Raw genomic sequence first — 25978 nt, 5'->3', positions numbered from 1 at the left:
ATCGGCCTAGATTCACCATACAGCTCAGTTTTTTCTCGTTGATTATATAGTTTTAACAATTTAGTATGTAGAATGTTCGTGATTGTGTGATACAATTTTACTAACTAAATATACGATCAACGAATAATTTTAGGCAAAAACAATAGTTTAAGTAATTTAGAACAATCAAATTTTACTACAGTTCAAGTGTATCAATAGTGTGTTTGTTCAATCACGTACACTCCCGATCAAAAGTTTGGGGTCACCCCCTCAAAAACATGTCATTTTTTTAGGCCCATATCTCCACCAATTTGCGTCCGATTTCAAAACCCTAGGTTTCATTCAAAAGATAATAAGTCAAAGAAACTTTGAACAAGATTTAAAAGAAACTTTTTCAAAAAAAAATTTATGTAAACTTAACCCAAAGTTGCCAAATTTGCTAAAAAAAAATAATATAAACTTACGGCAGTGTCGCTGGAAATTGAGTCGACCAAATTTTAAGATGAGAGCGGTAATATGACCCATTTTCTATTAGCTTTCAACTGCTTTTTACAGAACTTAATTAAAAAATCTAGAAAAAAAAGTTATTAAGTAAATAATTCTTCATGTCATCGATCAAAAGTTTGGGTCACCCCTCAATAAATGTATCAGCCAAAAGTTTGGGGTCACTTTCATAAAACATGGAAAAGTGATTTGGTGATATCTTCGTCATCTATAGTTCAATTTTAATTATTTTCGGCTTATTTCAAAGAAAATTGACTAAATTTACGTTTGATGTCTTTAACTTAACGTATATAACGAATTTTGCATACAAAAATGTTATGCAAAGCTAATACATTTCACCACACTTCAAAATATGAGGCAACTTTACGTTAAGTTTTAGTATGTAAATTTCAACAAATATGTGTGGTTCAATGTCTAAGTAGTAATCATCCAATTTGTTTTAAATAGGCCAAGAAGAATAAAAATTGAATGAAAGATGACAAAGATATCAACAAATCACTTGTCCATGTTTTACGATAGTGACCCCAAACTTTTGGCCGAAACATCATTTTGAGGGGTGACCCCAAACTTTTGGTCGATGACATCAAGGATTAACTTACTTAATAATTTTTTTTCTAGATTTTTCAGCTAAGTTCTGTAAAAAGCAGTTGAAAGCCAATTGAAAATGAGTTATATTACCGCTCTCATCTTAAAATTTGGTCGACCCAATTTCCAGCGACACTGTCGTAAGTTTATATTCATTTTTTAGAAAATTTGGCAACTTTGGGTTAAGTTTACATACAAAATGTTTTGAAAAAGTTTCTTTTAAATCATGTTCAAAGTTTCTTTGACTTATTATCTTTTGAATGAGACCTAGGATTTTTAAATCGTACAAAAATTGGCGAAGATATGGGCATGAAAAATGACATGTTTTTGAGGGGGTGACCCCAAACTTTTGATCGGGAGTGTAAGTCTACCAAACCTAAGTCTTCCCAACATCTCCCTCAAAAGTATACACTGAATGACGTTAGGCGATGAATGATGCAGGGTTAATCAGTATAAGGTAGGGCCATTGAAAACAATTCTACTCCACATTCATATTATTTTTTTATGTAATTCTTATATGCTTATATGACTGAACTTTGTCCTTTAACAGTTACATGAACTTGTGCTACTAGGGAATGTGTATATTGTGTACCGCCGTCCACAACCGACCACTTTTCCACGCAAAAACAAGCCAAAAAGAAAATTCTATCGCGCGTCTTCACCCCACTAGGAACCAGAAACCTTTAGTCTATGCCTCACGGAAACACACTGAACGCGACGCTTGACTTAGATTTACCTAGAAATATTTGAATGTAGTATAGATGGAAATGTTTGTTATTAGGGACGATATCATTGGACAGAGATTAACCCCGGCAAGTGGTAGAAACTTCTGATTTTGAAAAACGCCATACACACAACCGCGCCATTGCTCACTTAACGTGAACAAAAAAAAAAACAATCATCAAGTAGTGAACGCTCAATATTTACTACAAACTACGCGACAGGATATTCAAACTTATTCGCCACTGTTCGCTTCACGCGGGAAGCAAACAATTCACCAACCGTGTCAAATAGTCGCTCAAAAGTTTACTGTCAGAACTTAATCTACTTGATAATACAATCATCATCATGTCAACGCAAATACTGTGTTTGGATTTAGATGATCAAAGGAAATTATATTCAGTTCTTGCCAAAAGATTTAAAATTGTGAAAAGTTTAAAATATTGTCAAACTACAATTTGAGCTTTTAATCAAAAATGATTCACTTAAAAATGTTTGAAGCATGTTACAGAAATCAGTACGTAATTGTGCAAGCAAAATTTTGGTCGTCGAAAGGAATTTATGACTTTCGTTTTTTTTTTTTGTAAACTAGTGATAATCGAGAATGAAAAATCTAAAATTGAGAACGGTAATCCATAACAATGATTTTATAAACGTATTATAGAAGAAAGGGTTTGCAGTCTTGACGAAATGAAAAATACAACTATTTTATCTTGCCCGACATTTTGGTCCATTTGTGTGGGGTGTGAATAAAGATTAGTAACATTCCCCTTGGGTGTCTTTCCCCTAGCAAGCGTCGATGACAGCAAGCATCATGACAAGGCGGGCAGTGTGATGCTACCTCATTTAGGAGTGGTGCTTCGACGGAGCAAGTCGCTTGCATCGCGAGGTCCCGTATCATGCCAAGTCTAGCGTAAAATTTGAAAACGGCCTATCTGCAAAACGTAAACATTGAGGAAATCGCATGAGAAGATTACCTTCTAGATTAGTTAATCCTATTTAAAAACAAAATACTATTTTAGGTGTTTTATTCCATCCATTGGCACGTATGGAGGTCTACTCTAGTTCTGTGCATTATTTGCATCATGCTATAGCAAAAATCTAATGAATAATGGATTTTGCACATGGACGGCAGATAGGCCCTTTTATCGTCGGCAATTTCAGTAAGGCCCTTTCATTTTTTCCTCATATTTAGCTAACTTTAATTATTCTGGATTATTATTATCGATAATTCAAGGAAAGTTAAAGAGCAACCCAAAATTATTGGAAAATATGAAAAACATCAAAAATTTACAAAAGGGCCTATCTGATTTAAACGGTAATTTTCAATGCGGCCTTACTTTTAGTTAATTTGAAATATTTTGGATTTATTTCCATCGATAATTCAAGGAAAGTTAAAGAATTATAAAGATTATTGGAAAATATGAAAAATAATTATAATTTAAATAAAAAGAAAATCGGGTTAAGTACTGTTCCTTTGAATTCCACTAAGAATTTGCATCCTTTGACAGACACGTATTTCGACCTCAACTGTGAGGTCGTCTTCAGTGTCTTGTACTTGACTCGACTCGAATCGAGTAAATACGGGTAAAATAGCTCTTTTCGCATTGATTAAGGTGATATGGGATAGCTTAGGTAGATATTGATAGGAATAGTGAAAAATCGGGTTTGTTTACATTTTGCAGATAGGCCCTTTTCAAATATTACGCTAGAAGTGATTCTACTGTAGTTTACTAAGATAGCTGGGAACGGATTGTACCGGTGAGTCACGCAATATTCACGATTTCAGACCTTCTTCTACGACTCAATTTTTACAGATATTCCGTCCAGTGTGGCTCTTTGGAACGTACCTATAAAATTTAATTTATTTAATATCGGTTGAGACTTTTTCCTCACCAAAACGGATAGATTCTGTGTAAGCAGAAATTCAATACCCGTCACTTGATCTATCACCATTGGTTTCTGGTTCTTTGGTAAAAAATCTAAAAATTCCTCATGAGAATCTATATCCGAAATCACAATCATCAGACTTTTACAAATTTAGCTTTCATGTTTTACAAACTTTTGCAAGGCACAGTTTTTCCAGAATTTTTTATTGCAAACTGCTGCTCTACAGAAATTTTTCTGAGAGGTAATTTCAAGGCTTTGTCAAGCTTCTTCTTCCCTATATGTTTTTCTTTTCAAGATTTATGACCACTTTCGTCAACAAATGGCCCAACTGTACCAACCTCCCCTTTGATTTGTTACGATTTACCATTTGCATCCGCAGTCCGAAAGCTACACGTTTCAAGAGTTGGAGTTGCAGTTGGAGCATCTCCTGTTTTCCTACCAACCAACCAACCAACCGACCAACAACGACTCAGCCGACCGGGTTCAGGTTCGGCGTTTCAATATTGTGACACGCTGCAAAATAACTTTTGCAATTTTGGAAAAGTTCGAAACCCACAGAACGGGCAACTCTTCCCCGAGTGTGGCAGCTGCGCTGCACTTTACACGCCAGTTGTCGTTATTTATCGCCATCGTCTCTCTCTCTCTCTCGGTGAGGATTTATGCCCGAACCGGAATTGTTATTACAGGATCCGAAGGGTTTTGGACGACAAAAGTAGTGGCTAAATAACTACGGTCCGGTCCGGTCGGTATTGTACCCCCTATTGTACGCTCGAAGTTTGAGGTTAGAAATTAAAAGCTAAGCACCACAGGGAGAGGTCAGTTGAGCATCAATTTGTGCTTTGTCGAGAGATTTATACGGTTTAATTAGTTTCGGCTAGTTTGTTTGTCGGCTGAACTAACTAAACTGCCTGTCAGTTGAAAATTTGGTTTTCAATTAAGGAGCTTGATTTATATTGCGTTATTAAAAAAAATCTCCAAATTTGTCGAACATGTTTTTTTTTCAAGTTTTGTTTTTGGACAAATTACTTAAAGCATCCTTAAATAATTTGCAAAGAAAATCTTGTTAAACTTCCTGCAAGCCACTCTAATGAATGTTTGGGAGGAATCTTAGGGAGATCTTCTGGCACAGTCTCTAGAACAATTGCCAAAATAATCGTTAAAAGAATTTCTGAAAGATTTCTGGAAGAGTCTCTGGATGATTTTTATAAGTAAACGAAAACGTAAGAGAACTCTTGGTGCGATATCTGTAAAAAAACTCTTGGATGGATATCTAAAGGACATACAGTAATTTCTTTCAATTGTGTATAAAGGAGTTTCTGAAGGACCCACTGATAAATTTTCCATGAGGGATTTGAGAAGGGATTTCTCGATGGAAGAATCCGTGGAAGATTACCTGAAAGTATCCCCGAAGCAACTTTTAAAGGAATCCATGGTGAATTTGTGGAAGGAAACCAGGGCAAATTTCTAGAAAGAATTCCAGGGAGATGATCTGAAAGAAGCTCTGGATGAGTTTCTCAATGAATCCATGGAGGTTTTCTTGAGGAATCCCTAGAAGAATTTCTAAAACTAGCTTAAGTGGAATTTTGGGAGAAACACTTGGCGAAATTTCCGAAAAAAATAGAAATTTCTAATTCTCCGAAGCGATCGCTGGAGGAATTTCTGCAGAAATCTATGGAACTTTTTCCTGAATTCTGAATGAATCCCTAAAAGAATCCACGGAGGGATTTTTGAGAAAATTCATGGAAGGTTTGATAAGAGAATTCTTTGGAAAATTTGTGGAGAAAACTTTAAAAATATTTTAAGGGAAATACTGGAAATATTTAGAAAGGTACTCTAAAGAAGTTTCTGAAGGTTTTTATGGTAAATAAAATCTTGAGCAATTCATAGACCATATTCTAGAAGAATACCTGGTGGATTTTTTAATCCATGAAAGAATTTTTGAAAGGAATCCCTGGGAGAATTTTTAAAAGAAAATGAAGCAATTTCGGAAGGTATTGAAAATAGACTTTCTAAAAGCGTTCTAAGATAACATTCTGAATGAACCTCGACAGAAATTTCTTGAAGAACCACTAAAGGCATGCCTAAAAGATGTTCTGAAAGAATCTTCGGAGGAATTTCTTGAGCAATCTTTGAATGTTTTTTTTGAGGAACTTCTGGAAGAATTTCAGAAGAAAACCATAGACGAATTTTGAAAGCAATCTATGGAACACTTGGCAAAGTACTTTCTGATGGAATTCATAGAATTTCTGTAGAAATCTATTGAAGCATTTCTTTGAATCTCTGGAAGATTTGTGCCTTCAGCACAAGCTTTAGAAGCTTTCGAAGGAATAGGTGGTGAAATTACTAAACTCCTTATGAATCGCTGACTTTTTTTAAGTATTCCTGACGAAATTTTTAGAGCAATCTCCAAAACAATATATGAAGGAATCCCTGGAAGAAACTATTAAGAAATCCGTGTTATATTTTCTAATGGCATCCTTGGGAAATTTCCAAGAGTAATTCTCAGACAAATTCCTGTAGATTTTTTTTTTGAAAAAAAATTCGGAAGCTCTGGAGAAATAATGGAATACTTGAAGGATTTCTTCAGGAGTTTCAAAAAAACAGTTTTAAGTATTGTTTTCTGAAACTCCTGAAGAAATCCTTCAATGATTCCTTTATTTCTGGAGCTTCCGATTTTTTCCAGGGAATTCTTCAGAAATTTGTCTAAGAATTACTCGAGGAAATTTCCCAAGTTTCTTCCAAAGATCTTCAAATGTTTTGAAGATTGTTCCAAAAATTTCGTCAGAGATACCTAAAAAATGTCAGCGATTCCCAAAGAATTTAGTAGTTTCTCCACGTATTCCTGCAGAGGTTCTTACATGTATTCTCTATTCTATTCCTCCAGAGATATCTTCAGGAGTTACTCCAGGAAATATTCCTTGGCATTTCTCCAGCAATTCTTCTAGAAAATTCTCTAGAGATTTTTAAGAAGAACATCCAAATGTAGTCTAGAGATTTGCATCAGAAATTCCTTTCTTTAGGCATTCTTTTAGACTTTGTTTCGGTGATCCTTCGAGAATATCTCTTAAGATTCTCTCAGGAGTTCCATCAGAAATTACTACAGGATATATTCCTTTGTAATTTCTCTAAAAAATTTCAAAAAACAAGTTCTCATAAGAATACCTGCTGAGGGTCCTCCAGTTCACTGATAAATACCTGTGTCATCCAGAGATTCCTTCAAAAAAGTATACTGCTTCAGAAATTTCTTTTCAGTGGTTGCCTCCAAAATTACTCCAGTATATATTGTTTCTAATATTTTTGCAAGCTTTCCTTCAGACATTATTTCTGGCACAACTTAGGAAAATACTTCTTGAACAAATCGTACAAGAAATTCTCTTAAAAAATTCTCCAAGGAATCCCCAGCGGAGTTCTTCGTGAGCTTCATTCAGAAAGTCCTCCACAGAATTCTTGAAACATTTTTTCAAGATTTTCTTCAAGACTTTAGCCACTAATTTTGTCTACCATTTCTATAAGAATTCCTGCTGCATGTAAGTTTTTGGAATCCTTAAAAAGTCTTCTTGGGCTTACTTCAGAATTTCCTCAAAATCACTTACTTTTCCATCATAAATCACTTCTGATAGAATGTTTATCAAAAGTTACCCAGAAATTGCTTCACAAATTCTTAGGTTTTTCTTCGAAATTATTTCCACAGTTATTGCTTCAGTGAATTTCGCCCAGAATTCTCTACAAAAAACTTCAATTCTTTCTAAACATCTCCAGAAGTATGTCCGGCAACTCTTCCAGAGATTCCTTTATAAAATTCCACAGAAATTCTTTTCTAATTTCCTTCAAGAAATCCTCCAGTAATTTTTGTGCAATTTAAATCAAAATTTCTGAAAAAATCTCTGTTGGAATTCCTGGCGATATTTCTGATGGAACCATTGAGCAATTAAAAAATAAATTTTGTAGAAATTTTGACAGGAATCCCTGAAAGATTTTTTAAAGGAATTCTGGAGAAAATTCCTGAAAACAATCCATGGAAGAAATTCCTTGCTGAAATTTCTCTCTGGAACTATTTTTGAACAAATTCCTGAGGAAATTTCAGAAGAAAGCCGTAAAGAAATTTTTGAAAGAATCCCTGAAGGAACTTCGGATGAAAGCTTTAGTAAAATTCCTTCAAAATTCCAGCAGGTATTCTTGGAGAATTCCAGGAGGCATCTGGATCTGGAGGCTTCGCAACGAAATTCTTGAAAAAAAAAACTCTAGGAAGAATTGTTGGTTAAATTACTGGAGGTATTCCCAGAGGAACTCCCTCGAAAACACTTGGTGGAGCTTATAACAGAATTTATCAAAAAAATAAAATAAAACTGCAGCAGTCCTCTTAGCAAAACTACTCAAGGATTTTCAGAAAGTAATCATGGAGTAGACATATTTCTGAAGCAATTCTCCTTGAATTATCAAAAGAAACACATGAAAAACTTCTATAAAGATATAAAGGGAAAAAATCCTTTTGATATTCCTAAAGAAATTCTAGAAATTTCTAGGCAACTTATTTCTCCAGAAAGAATTCCACAAAAATCCGAAATAAAAGTCTGGAGAGTTTTTTTTTAGAATGGCAAGAACAAAATGTTTAACATCTCTGTAAACATTTTCCTAACACATGGATTTTTATTGGATTTCAACAGCTGGTTACTCAGTGAGTAACTTGGAGTAACGTTGATGACACCATTAAATCAACTGAGACCATCCTCGGGTTAATTTCTGAAGAAAACCTTGTAAAACATCAAGCCACTCTGAAACATATTTTGAAAGAATTGTTGAAAGATTTTCTCAAAGAATCTCTAGAACATATTTTCTGGAGTAATCTCTGGAATCCTTGAAAGACTTTCCTAAGCAATCCTTGATGAGATATCTTAATAAAAACCATTAAAGGAATACCTAAAGGACTCCATATAAGATTTTTTTATAATGCCTAAAAGAGTTTCAAAGGGATCTACTGAAGGAAGGTTTTTAAATTTATTTCTCGAACATTTTCTGTTGGAATTTGTGGAAGATTTTCTTTGCTGAGAGTAAACTGGATATAGCTTTTATCCAGGAACCATGGACGAACAATTGTAGGATAATGGGAATCCATACAGATTCCTCCAAATTAATATATAAAGTAGGGCAGTTACCACCAAGATCTGCAATTTTAGTGAATGGGACTGTGAATGCAGTTCCAATTACACAATTTATTAATCGTGACATTGTTGCAATTATGATGGAAGTACCAACAATCCACGGGAAAACGGAAATTTGTGTAGCTTCGGCATACTTTCCGGGAGATGTGGATGATGTACCCCCACCAGAAGTAGCAGCTTTTGTCTCTTATTGCAGAAAGCTAAATAAAGCTTTCATCATTGGTTGTGATGCAAATGCTCATCATACGATATGGGCTAGCACAGACATTAATAGTAGGGGAGAACACCTCTTGGATTTCATTTCAAGAAATGAAATCGATTTATGTAACAGAGGCGATAAACCTACCTTTACAAATGCTATTAGGCAGGAAGTTTTGGATTTGACATTGTGTAGCCCTACACTCTCGGAAAAAATCAAAAATTGGCATGTGTCAGATGAAATTTCTTTATCTGATCACAAGCATATACTGTTTGAATATGAGGCTGGCTGTCAACTCATAGAAACTACTAGAAATCCCAGGAAGACTAACTGGGATATGTACACCTCAAAACTTTTATCGGAAATGGATAACTTAAATGCCATTCAAAATTCTTGTCATGGGCTTGAAGAAAGCGCTTCGACACTTTCGAGCATAATTAAACAGGCTTTTCATGACAGTTGTGCACCAAAGAAACGCTCTTCAAATAGAGATGTTCCTTGGTGGAATAGTAACTTGCAAAAACTGCGACAGAAAACCCGGAAGTTATTTAACCGGGCTAAAAGAACACAACAGTGGGAACAATACAAAGAGTCCCTCACAATTTATAACAGAGAAATTCGAAGATCGAAGAGGATAAATTGGAGGCACACATGTGAAAACATTGAAAGTACTCCGATTGTTGCTAGATTGCAAAAAGTCCTCGCTAAAGATCATTCTATAGGTCTTGGAACTCTAAAAAAAGAAGATGGTTCTTTTACAAAGAGCTCCGAAGAAATCTTGGAAACAATGATGAAAACACACTTTCCGTGTTCCATTGTTGCTTTCACTGAAGACCAGAATACATCTGTATCGCAAACTGAGGCCAATGAAACCAGGAGATATATTCATGAAGATGATGAATCAACTGTGTTAGAAGGCACCAGGAGTGATGCATGCATTCTGGGCGATCAAATTATTACTGAACAAAAGGTTAAATGGGCAATTGATTCCTTTGAACCCTTCAAAGCTCCGGGTAGGGATGGAATTTTTCCTGTACTACTCCAGAAGGGTAAAGAAATCTTAACACCTATTTTAACCAAGTTGTTCCGATTAAGCTTATCACTAAGCCATATCCCTACAGCTTGGAGAGAAGTGCGAGTCACTTTTATCCCAAAGGCAAATAAGAAGGATAAATCATCACCAAAATCCTTCAGACCCATAAGTTTATCGTCCATTATGTTGAAAATAATGGAAAAAATACTAGGCGAGTATATCAAATCGTCATATTTAACAAAAAGCCCATTGAGCCAAAATCAATTTGCATATCAAGAGGGCAAATCTTCGGTAACAGCACTTCATAAGCTGGTTACAAAATTGGAAAGATCCTTTGAAGCAAAGGAGATTTCACTTGCTACGTTTCTTGATATTGAAGGAGCGTTCGATAACACATCTTACGATTCAATGAGGAATGCTATGTCAAGACGTGGTTTTGATAGATGCATTGTTGATTGGATTGGAGAAATGTTATCAAAAAGAGAGATATCATCTAACCTTGGCAATTCTTTTATTACCGTTAGAGCAGTAAAAGGGTGCCCACAAGGAGGCGTACTATCACCTCTATTGTGGTCTTTGATAGTTGATGATCTTCTAAAAAAACTGGAAGCACAGGGCTTCGAAATAATTGGCTTCGCTGATGACATAGTCATAATAGTTCGTGGTAAATATGACAATGTTATCACTAACAGAATGCAAACTGCCTTAAATTTAGTCTCCTCGTGGTGCGATAAGGAAGGATTGAACATAAATCCTTCTAAAACCACGATCGTACCATTTACACGACGGAGAAAAATAGCAATTACTAACTTAAAACTGAAAGGAACTCTTTTGGAACTTTCAAATACCGTCAAGTATCTTGGAGTTTATCTTGACAGCAAACTAAATTGGAATTTACATCTTGAGCATGTAGTTGGTAAAGCTACAAGTGCTCTATGGATCAGTAAAAAGACTTTTGGTAAAAAGTGGGGATTGAAACCGAAAATGATCCACTGGATTTATTCGGCAATTGTGAGACCCAGAGTTACCTATGCGTCACTGGTCTGGTGGCCTAAAACAAATGAAAGGTTAGCACAGAAGAAACTGGAAAAACTTCAAAGATTAGCTACTCTTTCAATTACTGGTGCAATGCGAAGTACACCGTCTAAAGCGCTTGACACTTTACTTCACCTACTTCCGCTGCATCAATTTGTTCAATCAGAAGCAGCAAAGAGTGCATTGAAGCTCAAAAGAGCTACGCAACTCTTTGATGGTGACCTGAGAGGGCATCTTAGTATTCTGAAAACAATTAGTATCGGCTCTCTCGTCGTAAATAATAGTGATTGGATGAGCAAAAGATACAATTTTGAACGCTCTTTTGAAGTGATTAATCCAGGGCGAAATCTGTGGACAAATGGTGGCCCAGAACTACACCCAGGATCAATCGTATTTTACACTGATGGTTCAAAATTGAACGATCAAGTAGGGGCAGGCGTGACTGGCCCTGGGATTAACATATCAATTCCTATGGGCAAGTGGCCTACAGTTTTTCAAGCTGAAGTCCAGGCGATTTTGGAATGCAGTAATATTTGCTTACGCAGAAACTACAGACATTCAACAATTTGCATGATGTCTGATAGCCAAGCAGCTCTAAATGCTTTGAAATCAGCAACATGCTCTTCTAAACTTGTATGGGAGTGTATTCAGTCACTTCAACAGTTAGCTTGCCGTAATCAGGTGAAGCTATTTTGGGTTCCAGGGCACTGTGGAATTGAAGGAAATGAACAAGCCGATATGTTAGCAAGACTTGGATCGTCTCATCAATTCATAGGGCCTGAACCATTTTGTGGTGTGTCTGGTTGTTTTCTCAGAATGGAGTTTAAAGCATGGGAACATGAGAAAATAAAATCCAACTGGGAAAACACCACTATTGCGAGGCAGTCGAAACGTTTCATAAAGCCGGACGTTTCAAGTACTCGTAAAATTCTAGAACTTTCTAAAAAAGATCTTAGTTCTTTTACTGGCCTTCTAACAGGTCATTGTCCGAGCCGGTATCATCTGAAGCTAATTGGAAAACTTCAAGATGATTTATGTCGCTTTTGCGGCATAGATACAGAAGACTCGGAGCATTTGTTGTGCCGTTGCCCGGCAATTGCAGCTAAAAGAATTAGGTTCTTCGACAAGGGGCTGATAGAACCCCTTGATGTCTGGAGAACAAACGCCAATGCGGTAGTACAGTTCATCCGAACTGTGGCACCGTGTTGGGATCATGCTTACAGTCAAGGTTTGATTATTGCTAACTCCAATGGTGATACGTCAACTTGACATAGCTAAACAAAACTGGGGCATTTGTCACAATAGATCTAAAAACAGGTCGCAGTGACTTATATACCCAACAAGGAATAAAAAAAAAAAAAAAAGATTTTCTACGAGTATCCTCGGAGCAATTGTGGATGGAATCCGAGTACATTTTTTAGAGGAATATCTGAAAGGTTTTGGAATAAACTCTAGAGGAATTTCTTAACTTCATGGAAATTTTTAAATGAATCCCTAAAAAAATTTCAAGAGAAACTTGGGAGAAATTTTGGAAGAAATATTTATAATTTCCAATATTCTTAAGCAATTGCTGGAGGAATTTCTGAAAGGATTCATTCAACTTTTTTAAAGAACCCCCGCAGGAATTTCCGAAACAATCTACGAAAGCATTTCAATAAAAATCATGGAAGGTTTTAAAAGAGAATATTTTGATAAATTTCTGAAGGGATTTATAAGAATACGCTTCAAGGAAACTCTGGAAAAAATGAAAAAAAAAAACTAGAAGAATTTTTGTATATTTTCATAGAAAAAAATCTTAAGCAATCCAAGCACGATTTTCTAAAAAAAATCCTTCTGAATATTTCAAAGAATCCGTTAAAAAATGTCTTACAGAAGTTCCTAAGGGTTTTTTTCTAAAAGAAGCACTGATGTGCCATGGAGAAATTTCGGGAGAGATTTATGCTAGATTTACCGAAAGAATGTTTTAAGAATACTCTGTAGAAACCTGTAGAAAAAATTCTGAGCGAATCACTATAGAAATTCCTCAAAGATTTTCTGAAAGAGTCCCTTAAGAAATTCTTGGAAGAATTTCAGTAGAAACCCTTAGACAAATTTCTAAAGCAATCTATGGAATATTTTGCGGAGGTATTTCTGAAAGAATTTCAGAAGCATTTCTCAGAGAACTTTTCAAAATAATCCCTTGAAGAATATCTTAAATAATCCTAGGAAAATTAATGGAAGAAATAACCAAGAATTCCATGGAAGATTTTCTAATGGAATCCTTGGAAAAATATTCCCGAATAATCCTTAGACAAATTTCTGCAAAATTCTCTGAATATTTCCCTGAAAACAGTGCTGGGGAAGTTTCTGGAGGAATCGTTGAAATTTTTTTAAAAGAATCCATGAAGCTATGTTTACTCAACTTCCCGGAATATTTCCTAAGGAATCCTTCAAGAAAATTCTGGAGCAGTCTCTAGAAGAATTTCTGTAGGAATCTCTGGAGATTTTTTTATTGAACCACTAAAGAAATTTCTGAAGAAACGTGTTTGGAAAAAAAATATACGTAAGCTCTAAAAGACATTCTGAAGTTTTAAATGGAAAACTTCTCAAGCACTCCATAAATGAATTTCTAAAAAAATCTCAAGAGGTGTTTCTAGAACCGGAAAAGATTTTCTAAAAGAAATCCAAGAGGATTTTTTTAAAGGGCATGGCGGGACCATGGAACAATTTCGGAAGAGATAAAGGATTTTTTCCTAAAAGAGTTATTGGCAAACATTCTAGAGGAATTTTAGAAAAAAACACCATAGGAACTTCTCAAAGAATAACTTAAAGATTTTCTGTAAGAATCCCTGGAGGTGATTTTTGAGGATTTTCTTAAAGAATTTCACAAGAAAACTCTGCTCGAATTTCTAAAGCAATCCATTAAATATTTCACAGAGAAATTTCTGATAGAATTCTCAGAGAAATTTCTTAAAGAATCCCTGGCAAATTTTTTGAAAAAAAAAACGCTGAAGGATTTTTCGATGGAATCGCGAGGCAATAATTACAGAATAACGAATGCATTACTGATATTTTGTGAATGTATCTCTGGCTGAAAACCTAGAAGACATTATTAAGGAATCAATGGAAGATTTTCTAATGGATTTTACATGGAGAAATTTCTTGCGTGATTTGTAGACAATTTCTGAAGAATTTCTTAAAAAACTTCCAGGAACCAGAGCTGGGAAATTTTTTGAAAGAATCTTTGAAGGATTTTTGAAATTCCATTGAAAGTTTCCTAAGAAATCTTTCCAGGAAATTCTGGAGCAACCACTAGAAGAATTTCAGAAAGAACTTCTGTAGATTTTTTTATTGAACCAGTGGAGAAATATATGGAGCAACGCGTTGAAGACTGTTTAAAAGAACATTCGAAGAATTCGTTGTAGAAATTCATAGATGAACATCTTAAGGACTCCCTGGGAGATCTTTTTATTTCCCTAGAGAGGAATCCTGGCAAATCTTTGAAAGATTTTTAAAGCAATGTTTATTGAATTCAATAAAAGATTTCCATAATAAGATATCAAGAAACTTTAAAGTAATCTCTTGAGAAATTTCCGAAAAAACGCGTTGAAGACTGTTCAATGAAACATTTGGTAAAATTTCTACAGAAATTCTTGGATGAATATCTGAAAGATTCCCTAATATATCTTTGACAGGTTCAACGAAGGAACTCCAGGAAAAAAATCTTGACAAGTTCAGGGAAAAGTTTTAAACACAAAAAAAACATGAAGGGACTTCTTAAGGAATCCGTGGAAAACTATCTGAAGGAAACATTGAAGGAATTTATCATAGCATATCAGAATGATTTTCAAAATCAATTCAGGAAAAGATTTCTTGGAGAATTTCAGAACGAATTATTGCACAATCCAAGAACGTTATTATTAATGAATTCATGAAAAATTATGTAACGTATTACATGGAAATCCTTAATTGCAGATGTATTCAAAGGAGGAATATTTTTTTTTTTTGTTTTTATTAACGTTTATTTTAACTTAAATGCTAATTCTACACTCCAAGGATGAATACTTGAAATAATAAAAAACATATTTAAAATTTCTGCGCTGAAATGAATTCCAATGGAATCCACAGAGAAATTACCGAAGTATCTTTCATTCCTTAGAAGATTTATTCAAGAATACGTTAGGTACTTTCGTCAGAGGACGTAAACTCTGTTGCGTGTCGTTAACGGGCCTCTAAAAAATGTATGGAGAAATCATGACATGGTTTGCAAAACTGCAGATAACCTTTGATCGGATAAATGAACACTCTTATTTTCGGATAGATTGTTTTAAAATGTCCTAGCTTTCGATTTGAGCAAAAATTTTGAAAATCGATGGTTGCTAAGATGGTATTAAACCGAAGTCGAAGAATTCCCAAAGTTTTCGTGGCTGTAACCAAGTCCAAGGAGTCCATCAATTTTAACAACCAAATAATGCGATTTCTTTATTTTTGGCGATGACTTTTACAAATTCATCATTTAAAACATGTTCAAGGTGTAAATAGTAGGTAGGTATCAGCGAGAATTACTCAGATGACACACGGGATTTGGAACCAGAAACCGGCATAATGAGTCATGGTTCTGCGATGAATGTTTGTTTCCATATTATGATTAATACACCATAAAAAATGCCTTGACATCATGACTTGTTGTAACCTCGACGTTACGTTTTCCAAGTATAGTGCTAAGAAGAATTAATAGTTGCATGGACTCATGAAACTAGTATTTGTTGTTTATAATTCCGGTTTAATTGATAAAAAAAACGGTAAATTGAGTCATGATTTCATGCCGCATGTACTCAAGAATCATGATGATTCTTATTTATGAAACTTGTGCTTATCATATATGATTTCTTACAGATATTTTTTTTTGTGATTGTAACCAACCCTGATTACAATTACTTTTCAGCGAAAGAAAAAAAAATCTTACGGTGAATCCTCAACAACGTTCCCTATCATAACAACACATTTTGCCTTTCTTTTTCTGGAGTACAAATCTGAAGATTGATCAAACGCGTTGTTCTGAAATTGCTACTTGTAGTTCACTGCGAGAAAGAAAGCTTCGCGTAGTAATTTCAAAGCAATTCATTTGAAGGATCTCAAGATTTGTGCTCGAAAAATTTTGAATAAAATGAATGGCGGCCATCTTTGTTTTCTAGCAACCTCGTCCTTAACTCTGGTCAGTCATTGTATGTTAAATGGTGCGAAAGGAATGAGATCCACAAAAGAGTGATTGAAATTATGCCACGTGCTAGTGATAGACCCTCCTACGGAGGAAAATTTACTTTATTAAAGAATTAAAAAAAAAGTGACTCTACGTTTTGGTTTAATGATTCAGTGGCATAGTTCTATGTATCAGAGTCGTGATTTTTTATGAATGAAAGCAATAATAGATCTGTCGTAACGTCTTTGGCAACCATGACTATACATACTACATAAAAGTCATGATATAATGACTCGAAGTCATGATATCATAAAGTGGCATATTTTATGATTTCACAGCATTTTTGTCATTAACTCGGAGTTGTATTTTTTCCCGTGCACACTTTTAAATCACTCTGAAATTCAATTCCAATGCACGACATCTCTTTTACATTTTCGGATAATATTACATCTAAAATAATCCACCAACTTTCTTCGCTGTTATCTCTTCAATCATCCCTCCCGACGACCATATTCAGTGCATACACGAGAATGATTTCAATTTCAAATAATCTGCGTCCTCCGCCACTATCATCCCGAAACTTGTCATTTCCTCCGAGTAGTAGATCCGTGTATGCAGCACCTCTTGTGATATATGTGTGTAACAATGAAGCGAAAAAGATATTGGTTACCATTCCCAAACCCACCCATCAAAGTGCACACAATTGCTGGCTGATGGCAAGAGAGGGGAAGCATCACCACACCACCATCAGAAACTGCACTCAAAAGTTCGCAGCAAATCCGAAAAGAGCGGAAACCAACATTGCATTACTGATGCAAGAAGCTTTCCATATGCTGCTTGCTACTGCCATCGTCATACAACTCCCGAACATGAAAATGGGGAAATAGGTATGTTAGATTCCTGTTTGAACACAATACTTCATTCTATTGAATCGGATCGGGATGGCATGGGTCCATGAATGAAAATATTCGTCGGAGGTACTCATCAGTCAGAATCATCGCATAATCAAAATGCACAATGGCACAGGTTCACCGTCTTGTCAAATATCGGCAGCGCACGATGCCGGATGGTTTTGATTCCGGCTGTTCATCTAGGTAACTAACATGATAAAGTTGGTTGGTATGGTGGTGTACTTACGCACGAAGATGTTGCTCATGAGCGTCGCCGGCAGGCAGAACACTATGACCAGCACGTCCGCCACGGCCAGGTTCACTATGAAGAAGTTGGTCACGGTTCGCATCCGGGGCGCGCGGAAGACCACCGCGATGACGAAACTGTTCCCAATCAAACCCACGATAAACACCACAAAATAGGCCACACAGTACACTGCCGTCATGGTGGACGAGTGCCGGTAGAACAGTTCGTACTCCTCGTACGGACCGGTGTCGTTCGCTGTCGTCTCCTGGGCCTGCAAGCAGAAAAGAAATGGAACAGAGAGTAAGACAGTTATAAATTTGGACGGGCACTAGGCAGCCGTAAGCTGGACCAAGCTGGGATGGATGAGCCTGAAAATGGAAACGGATGTGATGGCGCTGTGACGCACTCACACACGGATGGCGGCTTCTAGGGTGTGGTGTAAAGGTGTTACCTCTACTTTGAACTTTCTTCGTTTTAAATTATAAAAGTAATTTTTTGTGAAATTCTAATTAATTACCACAACTACCAGTCGCTTCCAGTCCCTTTCAATATTGTGTCCTTAGGCGAATTTTGTGTTTGTCTGCAAACTATGAAACATCAGATGGTTACGGAGCCCGTAAAAACTCATAACCGCAGCTGCAAGATGCCTTTTCACCATGCTGTTAACAAGATTATCGCAAGTCACTAGAGTTTCAAGATATCGCCCACCTTCTGAATGCTTGGTTCGCCGTAAAGTGCAGCGAGCTCGTGGTTCATCCTTCTCCGCCACACACCGTTCTCCTGCACATCGCCGAAGATCGTCCTTAGCACGCGTCGCTCGAAAACTCCGAGTGTTTGCAGGTCCTCCTCGAACATGGTCCATGTCTCGTGCCCGTAGAGGATCACCGGTCTTATTAGCGATTTGTACATGGTGCATTTGGTGCGTGGGTGAATCTTTTTCGACCCGTAGTAGGCCCGACTTCCGCTGATGATGTGCTCCGAATTTCACGGCTCACGTTGTTGTCAGCCGTCAGTAAGGATCCGAGGTAGACGGATTCCTCCACCACCTCGAAAGTATCCCCGTATATCGTAACATTACTACCCAGACGGATCCGGTCGTGTTCGATTCCGCCTACCAGCATGTACTTTGTTTTTGAGGCATTCACCACCAGTCCGACCTTTGCTGCTTCGCGTTTCAGGCGGGTGTACAGCTCTTCTACCGTTCCAAATGTTCTGACAATAATGTCCATGTCGTCCGCAAAGCATACAAAATGACCGGATTTTATGAAAATCGTTCCTCGACTGTTGAGCCCGGCTCGTCGCATCAGACCTTCCAGAGCGATGTTGAATAGTAGACATGAGAGTCCGTCACCTTGTCTCAGTCTCCGGCGAGATTCGAATGAACTGGATAGTTCACCTGAAACCCTTACGAAGTTTTGCACACCGTGCATCGTTGCTTTAACCAGTCTAGTCAGCTTCCCAGGAAAGCCGTTTTCGCCCATTATTCTCCATGACTCTGCGCGGTCGATACTGTCGTACGCCGCTTTGAAGTCGATGAACTGGTGATGCGTTGGGACCTGCTCAGTCTTGTTAGCGATCACAGTCTTTGACACCTTTTTGTCGATATTCAGCTGCATTTGTCTCCAACATTCGCAACACAAGCGATCAAACTACTGTCCGGAACAAAAATGTCAAATGAATGCGCTTGACCACGATTGCGTCCTCGGGAGATGGTTCGGTTTTTGTTATTCCTGTCTTCCCATAAAGAGAGCTGTTTTGTATAAATGTATGTGTCGTAATCGGTTTACCACACACGAATAAACTAATATTATACCAATCTTAATCAAAATTGGCCGAAATCTTGCGAAAAGCTGGAATTAGACAAATGTCACCGTGTCAGACGACGATGACTTGATCCACTTTTTTGTTTATTGATCTTCGTTCTGCCGCTCGTGTTGTGTGTAAGAGGTAGCGGTCGCGCTCGAATGAAACAAAGCAAGCTGACACCCGACCGCGGCAACGAAACGAAGGTAGTGAAAAGTGTCGAATGTTTACAAGCCTGGACCTGCTATCAGCCGATGCAGACAGGTGGCCAACTTTCCTGGGCCCATCTTGATGAGTTCAGCTGCGATACCATCCTTACCAGCTGCTTTGTTGGTTTTGAGCTGGTGAATGGCATCCTTAACTTCCCTCAGCGTGGGAGTTGGGTCATTTCCGACCTCCGCTGCACTGGCGTGATCGTTTCCTCCGCTGCCGTGGGCTCCCGTGCCTACGCTCTCCACGCCGTGTAGGTGCTGATCGAAGTGCTGCTTCCACCTTTCGATCACCTCGCGTCCGTCCGTCAAGAGGCCTTCTTCTTTATCCCTGCATATTTCGGCTCGCGGCACGAAGCCGTTGCGGGATGCGTTGAGCTTCTGATAGAACTTCCGTGTTTCTTGGGAACGGCACAGCAGTTCCATTTCTTCACACTTCGCTTCTTCCAGGCGGCGCTTTTTTCCCGAAAGAGGCGGGTCTGCTGTTTCCGCTTCTGTTTGTAACGTTCCACGTTCTGTCGAGTCCCTTGTTGCAGCAATACTGCCCTCGCTGCGTTCTTCTAATCCGAAACCGTTCTGCACTCTTCGTCGAACCATTCGTTCCGTCGATTCCGTTCCACGTACCCGATGGTGCTCTCGGCTGCGTCATTGATGGCTGCTTTCACTGTACTGCAGCAGTCCTCCAGAGGGGCCTCATCGAGCTCGCCCTCGTCTGGCAACGCGGCCTCGATATTCTGCGCGTATGCTAAGGCGACATCCGGTTGTTTCAGTCGCTCTAGGTTGTACCGTGGCGGTCGCCGGTACCGTACATTGTTGATGACGGAGAGTTTTGGGCGCAGTTTGACCATCACCAGATAGTGGTCGGGGTCGATGTTGGCGCCACGATAGGTCCTGACGTCGATAATGTCGGAGAAATGCCGTCCGTCAATCAGAACGTGGTCGATTTGGGATTCCGTCTGCTGTGGTGATCTCCAGGTGTAACGGTAAAGATGCTACGTATGGCCATATTTTCGGAGGCGGCGAAATCAATGAGTCGTAGACCGTTTTCATTCGTTTGCTGGTGGGCGCTGAACTTACCAATCGTCGGTCTAAATTCCTCCTCCTGGCCTACCTGAGTGTTCAAATCTCCTATATGATCTTGACGTCGTGGCTTGGGAAGCGGTCGTACTCGCGTTCGAGCTGCGCGTAAAATGCGTCCTTGTCATCATCAGTGATCGAATTACTCTCATCATAAAGCAATTCGCGAGTGTAAAGCCAACACAAGGCTTACTCACGATTCCAAGAGTAAACAGTGTGTGAGTTTATTCGCACCCGCCTGCTTCATGAGTAAGAAACAAAACAAAAACATAAACAATCATGAGTTTTTATTCGTGAAGAACCAGTGGAGGTGCGGAAAGTGCATTTTGTTGTGGTTATAATATCAAATCCAGTGATTATCCAACACAAACTAATGCTTTATGCTTCATTGTGCCTGAAAAGCAGCTCTGCCGGTCGTTAAAATGCGTTTTTCGTCAAAATGCAAAAAACTCACGAAGCTTCGCGAATCACATGCGAGTGCTTGTCAGCTTCGTTTACTCACGAATAAAAAAGTGCGAGTATTCTCGGGCCCCTGTTGTTCACGAGTGTGTTTGTTTTGGTTTGTGTCTGCTCATCTGCAATCTTCATCATCTTCCATCTCTGGTCATCACCAGTGCTTCCGGAGTGTGGGCTGTGCACGTTTATTATGCTGAAGCTGAAGAATCGGCTCTTGATCCTCAACCTGCACATTCTTTCATCGATCGGCCACCAACCGATCACGCGCCTCTGCATATCACCCATCACGTTGAAAGCTGTTCCCAGCTCGCGTGTGTTGCTGCAGCTCCGATAGATGGTATGATTACCTCTAAACGTTCGCACCATGGATCCTGTCCAACACACCTCTGCAGCGCTACGATGCCGAACCCGCGGTCCTTCAATAGATCGGCGAATATGCGGGTGCTCCCAATGAAGTTGAGAGATCGGCAGTTCCACGTACCGAGTTTCCAATCGCAAATCCTTTTTGTTCGCTGGAGTCGTTGCCGTTGGTCTCGGTTCGTATTATTCTGTTGCTGATTTTCCGTTACAATGGTTTTTACGACTGGCTCGTAGGGCCTGACACCAACCCCCTACTTTCCGGAGGACCATAGTGCACAGTTGAGCTTAGAGTCCTTCCCTGGCACTCGGACGTAGATCAGCCGCCCCTAACATGGGGATCAGACGCTGTTGTGAGCCGCTCCTCCTGGAGAACAGACGCTCAGGTTTACCGAAGCAAACCCCCCCACCGGGGTTGGTTACCCGATCTTGATCATAGTTTCCGGCCGGTATCGCGAGGAGGTAGGGATATGAGTTGCTGGGCAGAGGATAGTGGATCACAATGGGATCTGAATTACGCAGCATACCCAGCCTTTACCGCGCCAGAATGGCCACTTATTTCCGGTAGATCGATCATAGTTTGTTTTTACGAATTGGAATCAATTTTGTAAATAAGGAAAGAAATCTCCATACACCGATAAACGCCTAAAAGTATGCAATGCCCTTTCAATAAGGCGCTGTCCATAAACTAGGTAGACTTAAATTTGCCAATCTCAGACCACCCCCTCTCCCCCTCTGAGTCTACGTAGTTTATGGACAGGCCAAATTTAAACTGCTGTTTTCAGAATTTGTGAATTAAAATTCAAAAACAACTGAAATAAAGAGAACACATTATTCGTAGCCTTAAATCATATGTTGATGTACCGTAAAAATATATTTTTTACAAAGATATTGGTTTTTGATAGCTAAATTACTGAGCTTTTCATACAGTACTCCACAAAACTCACTTTAATATGCTGATTAAATTCTTCATGTTTTGTATTAAAATTTCAATCCTATATGTTCGATACGGCTTCTCCCATTATATTGATACTCTTAAGATTGCAATTTATAATAATTGTTTGGGATTTGATGTGTTTTTCAGGGCACTTTCAAAGTTACCCCAGAATGAGAATGTGATTTTCGCTTATGTGAAAAGTTATTGGTCACCCAGTATGGTTGCAATACACACTGGTGGTGATCTATTGATAGAGTAAGGTGGGGCAAAAGTTCGACCTTAGTAGAAAATTCATTGTTTTCCAAAACATCGAAGCATATGAAAATAAATGAATACCGTGTGGTGATTCTACCATCCATGAGCTAAAATTTTGCTGAACAAAGCTACGCCAAATGTCTTTTCAAGTTCGAGTTACAACACTTTTTGTATGTGTGCGTTTTATTCGAACTCTTGCCCCACCATTGGGGCAAAAGTTCGAATCTGGTGTTTGTGGAATTTCTCTAACCGTAGCACACTATTTTGACACTTTGGTAATAGGAATACTCGAAACCCATTAATATTTGATGTTGGAACTGGAATACACTTTAAAGTTCGATCTGGCTTTTACCCGAATCAGGATTAAATTTACCACACCAAAAATTAGTAGTTTTCCGCCAAATTCAGATAAAACAACTTTTTTTAAACTTTGATCGAATTTTCTCACTAATTCCATCATTTTTAGAAATAATATGTACATTTTGCAGAATTTCAGGTTTTTACCTAAAGTTGCTACATGACTCGAACTCTTGCCCCACAATTCGAACTTTTGCCCCACTATGTGTAAAATACGATTTCCAAATCTTTTTTGCAAAAAGTTATACATGCTAAAGCATCTTCAAAATATACCTAGTTACGCCCCAAAATGAAATATCGAATTCGATTTCATTACAATTCCATTCCATGCGTTGGAAGGATCATCGCATATTACAATTTTTTGATCAAAAACCAACATTTTGTCATAACTTTTCGAAATATTGATCAATTTTAATATTTTTTTGAGTGACAGACTCTTTTTCAAAAAGGCTTCGAACAACCTTGACACCCGAAAGAAATAATTTGAATTGAGTTCAAAAACTTCAAAAGAAACTCTTGCCCCACTCGAACTTTTGCCCCACTTTACTCTACATAAAATATCTGATGACGGCTGAAGTAGAGTAGGCCGAAACGTTATGTATTATCGAGTTTTAGTGTGTGTTTCACCGAAAATAATCAACAATCGTAATATATAAGATTCGACGGTGACGTAAACTTTACAAAGTATTTTAGTAATTGAGCTATTACTTATATGTGTAATGTGTATGTGCAAAAAAAAACTTTCGTTTTCATTGCATGTGGGACCAAGTTGAACGAAAACCGTAAAACATGAAAAAGTTTTATCTGTCGCAAATTTTTTATTTCTATTTTATCTAGTTAAAGCTAAAAATCGAAAGATAAAGAGTAGTTCTTTCAAATGAGGAACAACAATTGTTATTTTGTTAGCAAATCTAAGATTTCTGGAGAGCTAAAGTTTAGCCATTTGTATGGAGTTTTTGGCGCTCCTTCTCGAAAGGAATATCGAGGTATGCCTGTAATGTCAAAGACGATTTTTGGCGGTGTTCAGGTGAAGGGCATGTGACAGGAAAGAGTTAATCGCTAGTTCGCTGTTCGTCGAATCCAGCATCCAGAAAAAGGCTTAATCCCGATTCCCGAAGGATGCAGTGGACAGGTCATGCCGGATGCCAAATTGTTACAAATAGATAGAACATTCCATGAAACTCAATACAATTAGGGTTCAAAGATAGTGTACATCATACAAACCTGTCTAGCTGATTCGAAAATTATGCGTAAAAATAGAAATAACTTTGATTGATTCTCGTTCGCCGAACCAATAACTTATTGACAACTAACGCAAATATATTAATTCATTCGTCAAAGCAAAAGCCATAAATTTTCCGGATCATACATCGATCAAAGCTCGATAGTACTTCGTCCCGCAGCAGTTAGTCATTATAAAAAATATAATTTCATTTTTATTCGCTTCCACCTTTTTTCACGAAGTCAGCAATAACTGACAACAAAAAATGGCAAGCGCCTCTCAAATACAGAGCATTATTGCAAAAGCACTCACACCTCACCTGATGGACTGCGGGACGACCAACACAGACTGACTGCTGGTCCATGGAGTTGGCTATAGCTAGAGTTCACTATCCAGCAAAGCGACTGGCGTATCTGATGGCATGGAAGTAAAATAATTTATTTTCATCGATTTCAGCGCGGAAAAGACGGAGGGATGCGCTTTTGATGTTCCACTTTTTTTTTTCTTCAGTTAGTACGATGGCACGCTGCAGTGGAAAAAGGATTAACGTGAATATTGGAAATTGCTTAACTACCCCCTTGACCATCATCGCAACGCGGATGCTAATACTTTACAATCTGAATGAACAATTTTTTGAATCTTTATAGGATCCGAGATGTCTACCTTCTTCATTACCTCGAAAATATCGCCACCTTTCATGATGGTATTTCTAAGTCGTGTCCGGTTCCGCATACCAGCATGTACTTTTTTTAAGCATTCACCGGCGGTCCGACCATTCCAGTTTCGTGGAGCTCATCCACGACATCTAGTACGACATCTCATCACAGGTCGACATCTAGTACGTTCAGTGTCTCTATCAAAATCTGACTCCGCTGGCATTGAGGTCACCCGATATTACCACAGGCCTTCGTCATGTTAGCACGGTTGTCATACAATCCAGCATCTGCGTGAACTGCTCGATCGGCCACCGTAGAAGCGCTTAATAGCTACAGAAAAAGACCCCGATTTAACACGAAGCCCTCATAGATAGTAGACACCAACTCCTGGATAGGATATTTACCCGTCGTCCATGTCGCCGCCATTTTTCTGGACCCATCCGCGACCTAATTATTATTATTATTATTATTACTTTATTATAGAGATTTTCAGCCCTAGGTTGGTTCATCTCTTATACGCGACCTAATTGCAGTTGCCGGCGGGTACTCGGTATGGGTCCGCTATGATGGCGATATCAGTCCCCCACTCAGAAACCGCCTTTCAAAGCATGTGCTGAGCTGCGTCACAGTGGTTCAGGTTCTGCTGCGTTACTTACACTGTGATTAGTTCACTACGGATTTATTAAAGGCTAGGTGAGCACCTTGGAACACCCGTTCGGTACCTGTTAACAGATTTCCCGGAGCAAATCAGACAAATGGATGGACTCGTGCAGCCTTGTGCCGTGACCTTCGGCGCCGCATCTCCTACACAGTTTGATCCTGTCAGGCCTTTTGCAGTCCCATGACTTCCCAAGTAACAAATTGACAACCTTTCAGCTTTCGTGGTAATTTATAAGGGTTTTATTATAGCAGCAAACATGCTGTATTGCCTACAGGAAGCATTTGAATATGCAAAACAACCACAGTTCAAAATCTTACCTCTATCTGTTTTCATAACCTTTTGTAGCCAAAATTTAAAAACCAGTATTTAAAATAAGTTTATCATAGCATTCTGTTACTCTAGAGAACCGTTCATTCAAAACTACAAACATAGACTTATGATTGTTGTGATAAATTATTTTATAAATGTACTTTGTTATTATAAAAGACACGAGTAAGCCAAACGGTTTTATCTAAGATCAAACGGCACTTAAGCCAGCTGATCAGCGGCTGCCTGCTGATCGAGTGCC

The 25978-nt window shown here is 38.2% G+C and overlaps 1 protein-coding gene across 2 annotated transcripts in view; it reads right to left on the bottom strand.

Moving 5' to 3' along the window:
• LOC109402751 (neuropeptide SIFamide receptor) overlaps nucleotides 1-25978 on the bottom strand; it is a 772929-nt gene that overhangs the window by 595493 nt on the left and 151458 nt on the right. For both annotated transcript variants that reach the window (XM_062859970.1, XM_062859971.1), the window contains exon 2: nucleotides 17421-17691. In XM_062859970.1, the coding sequence (XP_062715954.1) occupies nucleotides 17421-17691 (271 nt within the window). The remainder of the gene's footprint in view (nucleotides 1-17420; nucleotides 17692-25978) is intronic.

This window comes from Aedes albopictus, chromosome 3, assembly GCF_035046485.1.
Source record: "Aedes albopictus strain Foshan chromosome 3, AalbF5, whole genome shotgun sequence".
NCBI lineage: Eukaryota > Metazoa > Arthropoda > Insecta > Diptera > Culicidae > Aedes > Aedes albopictus.
This window is presented reverse-complemented; position numbering and strand designations above follow the sequence as displayed.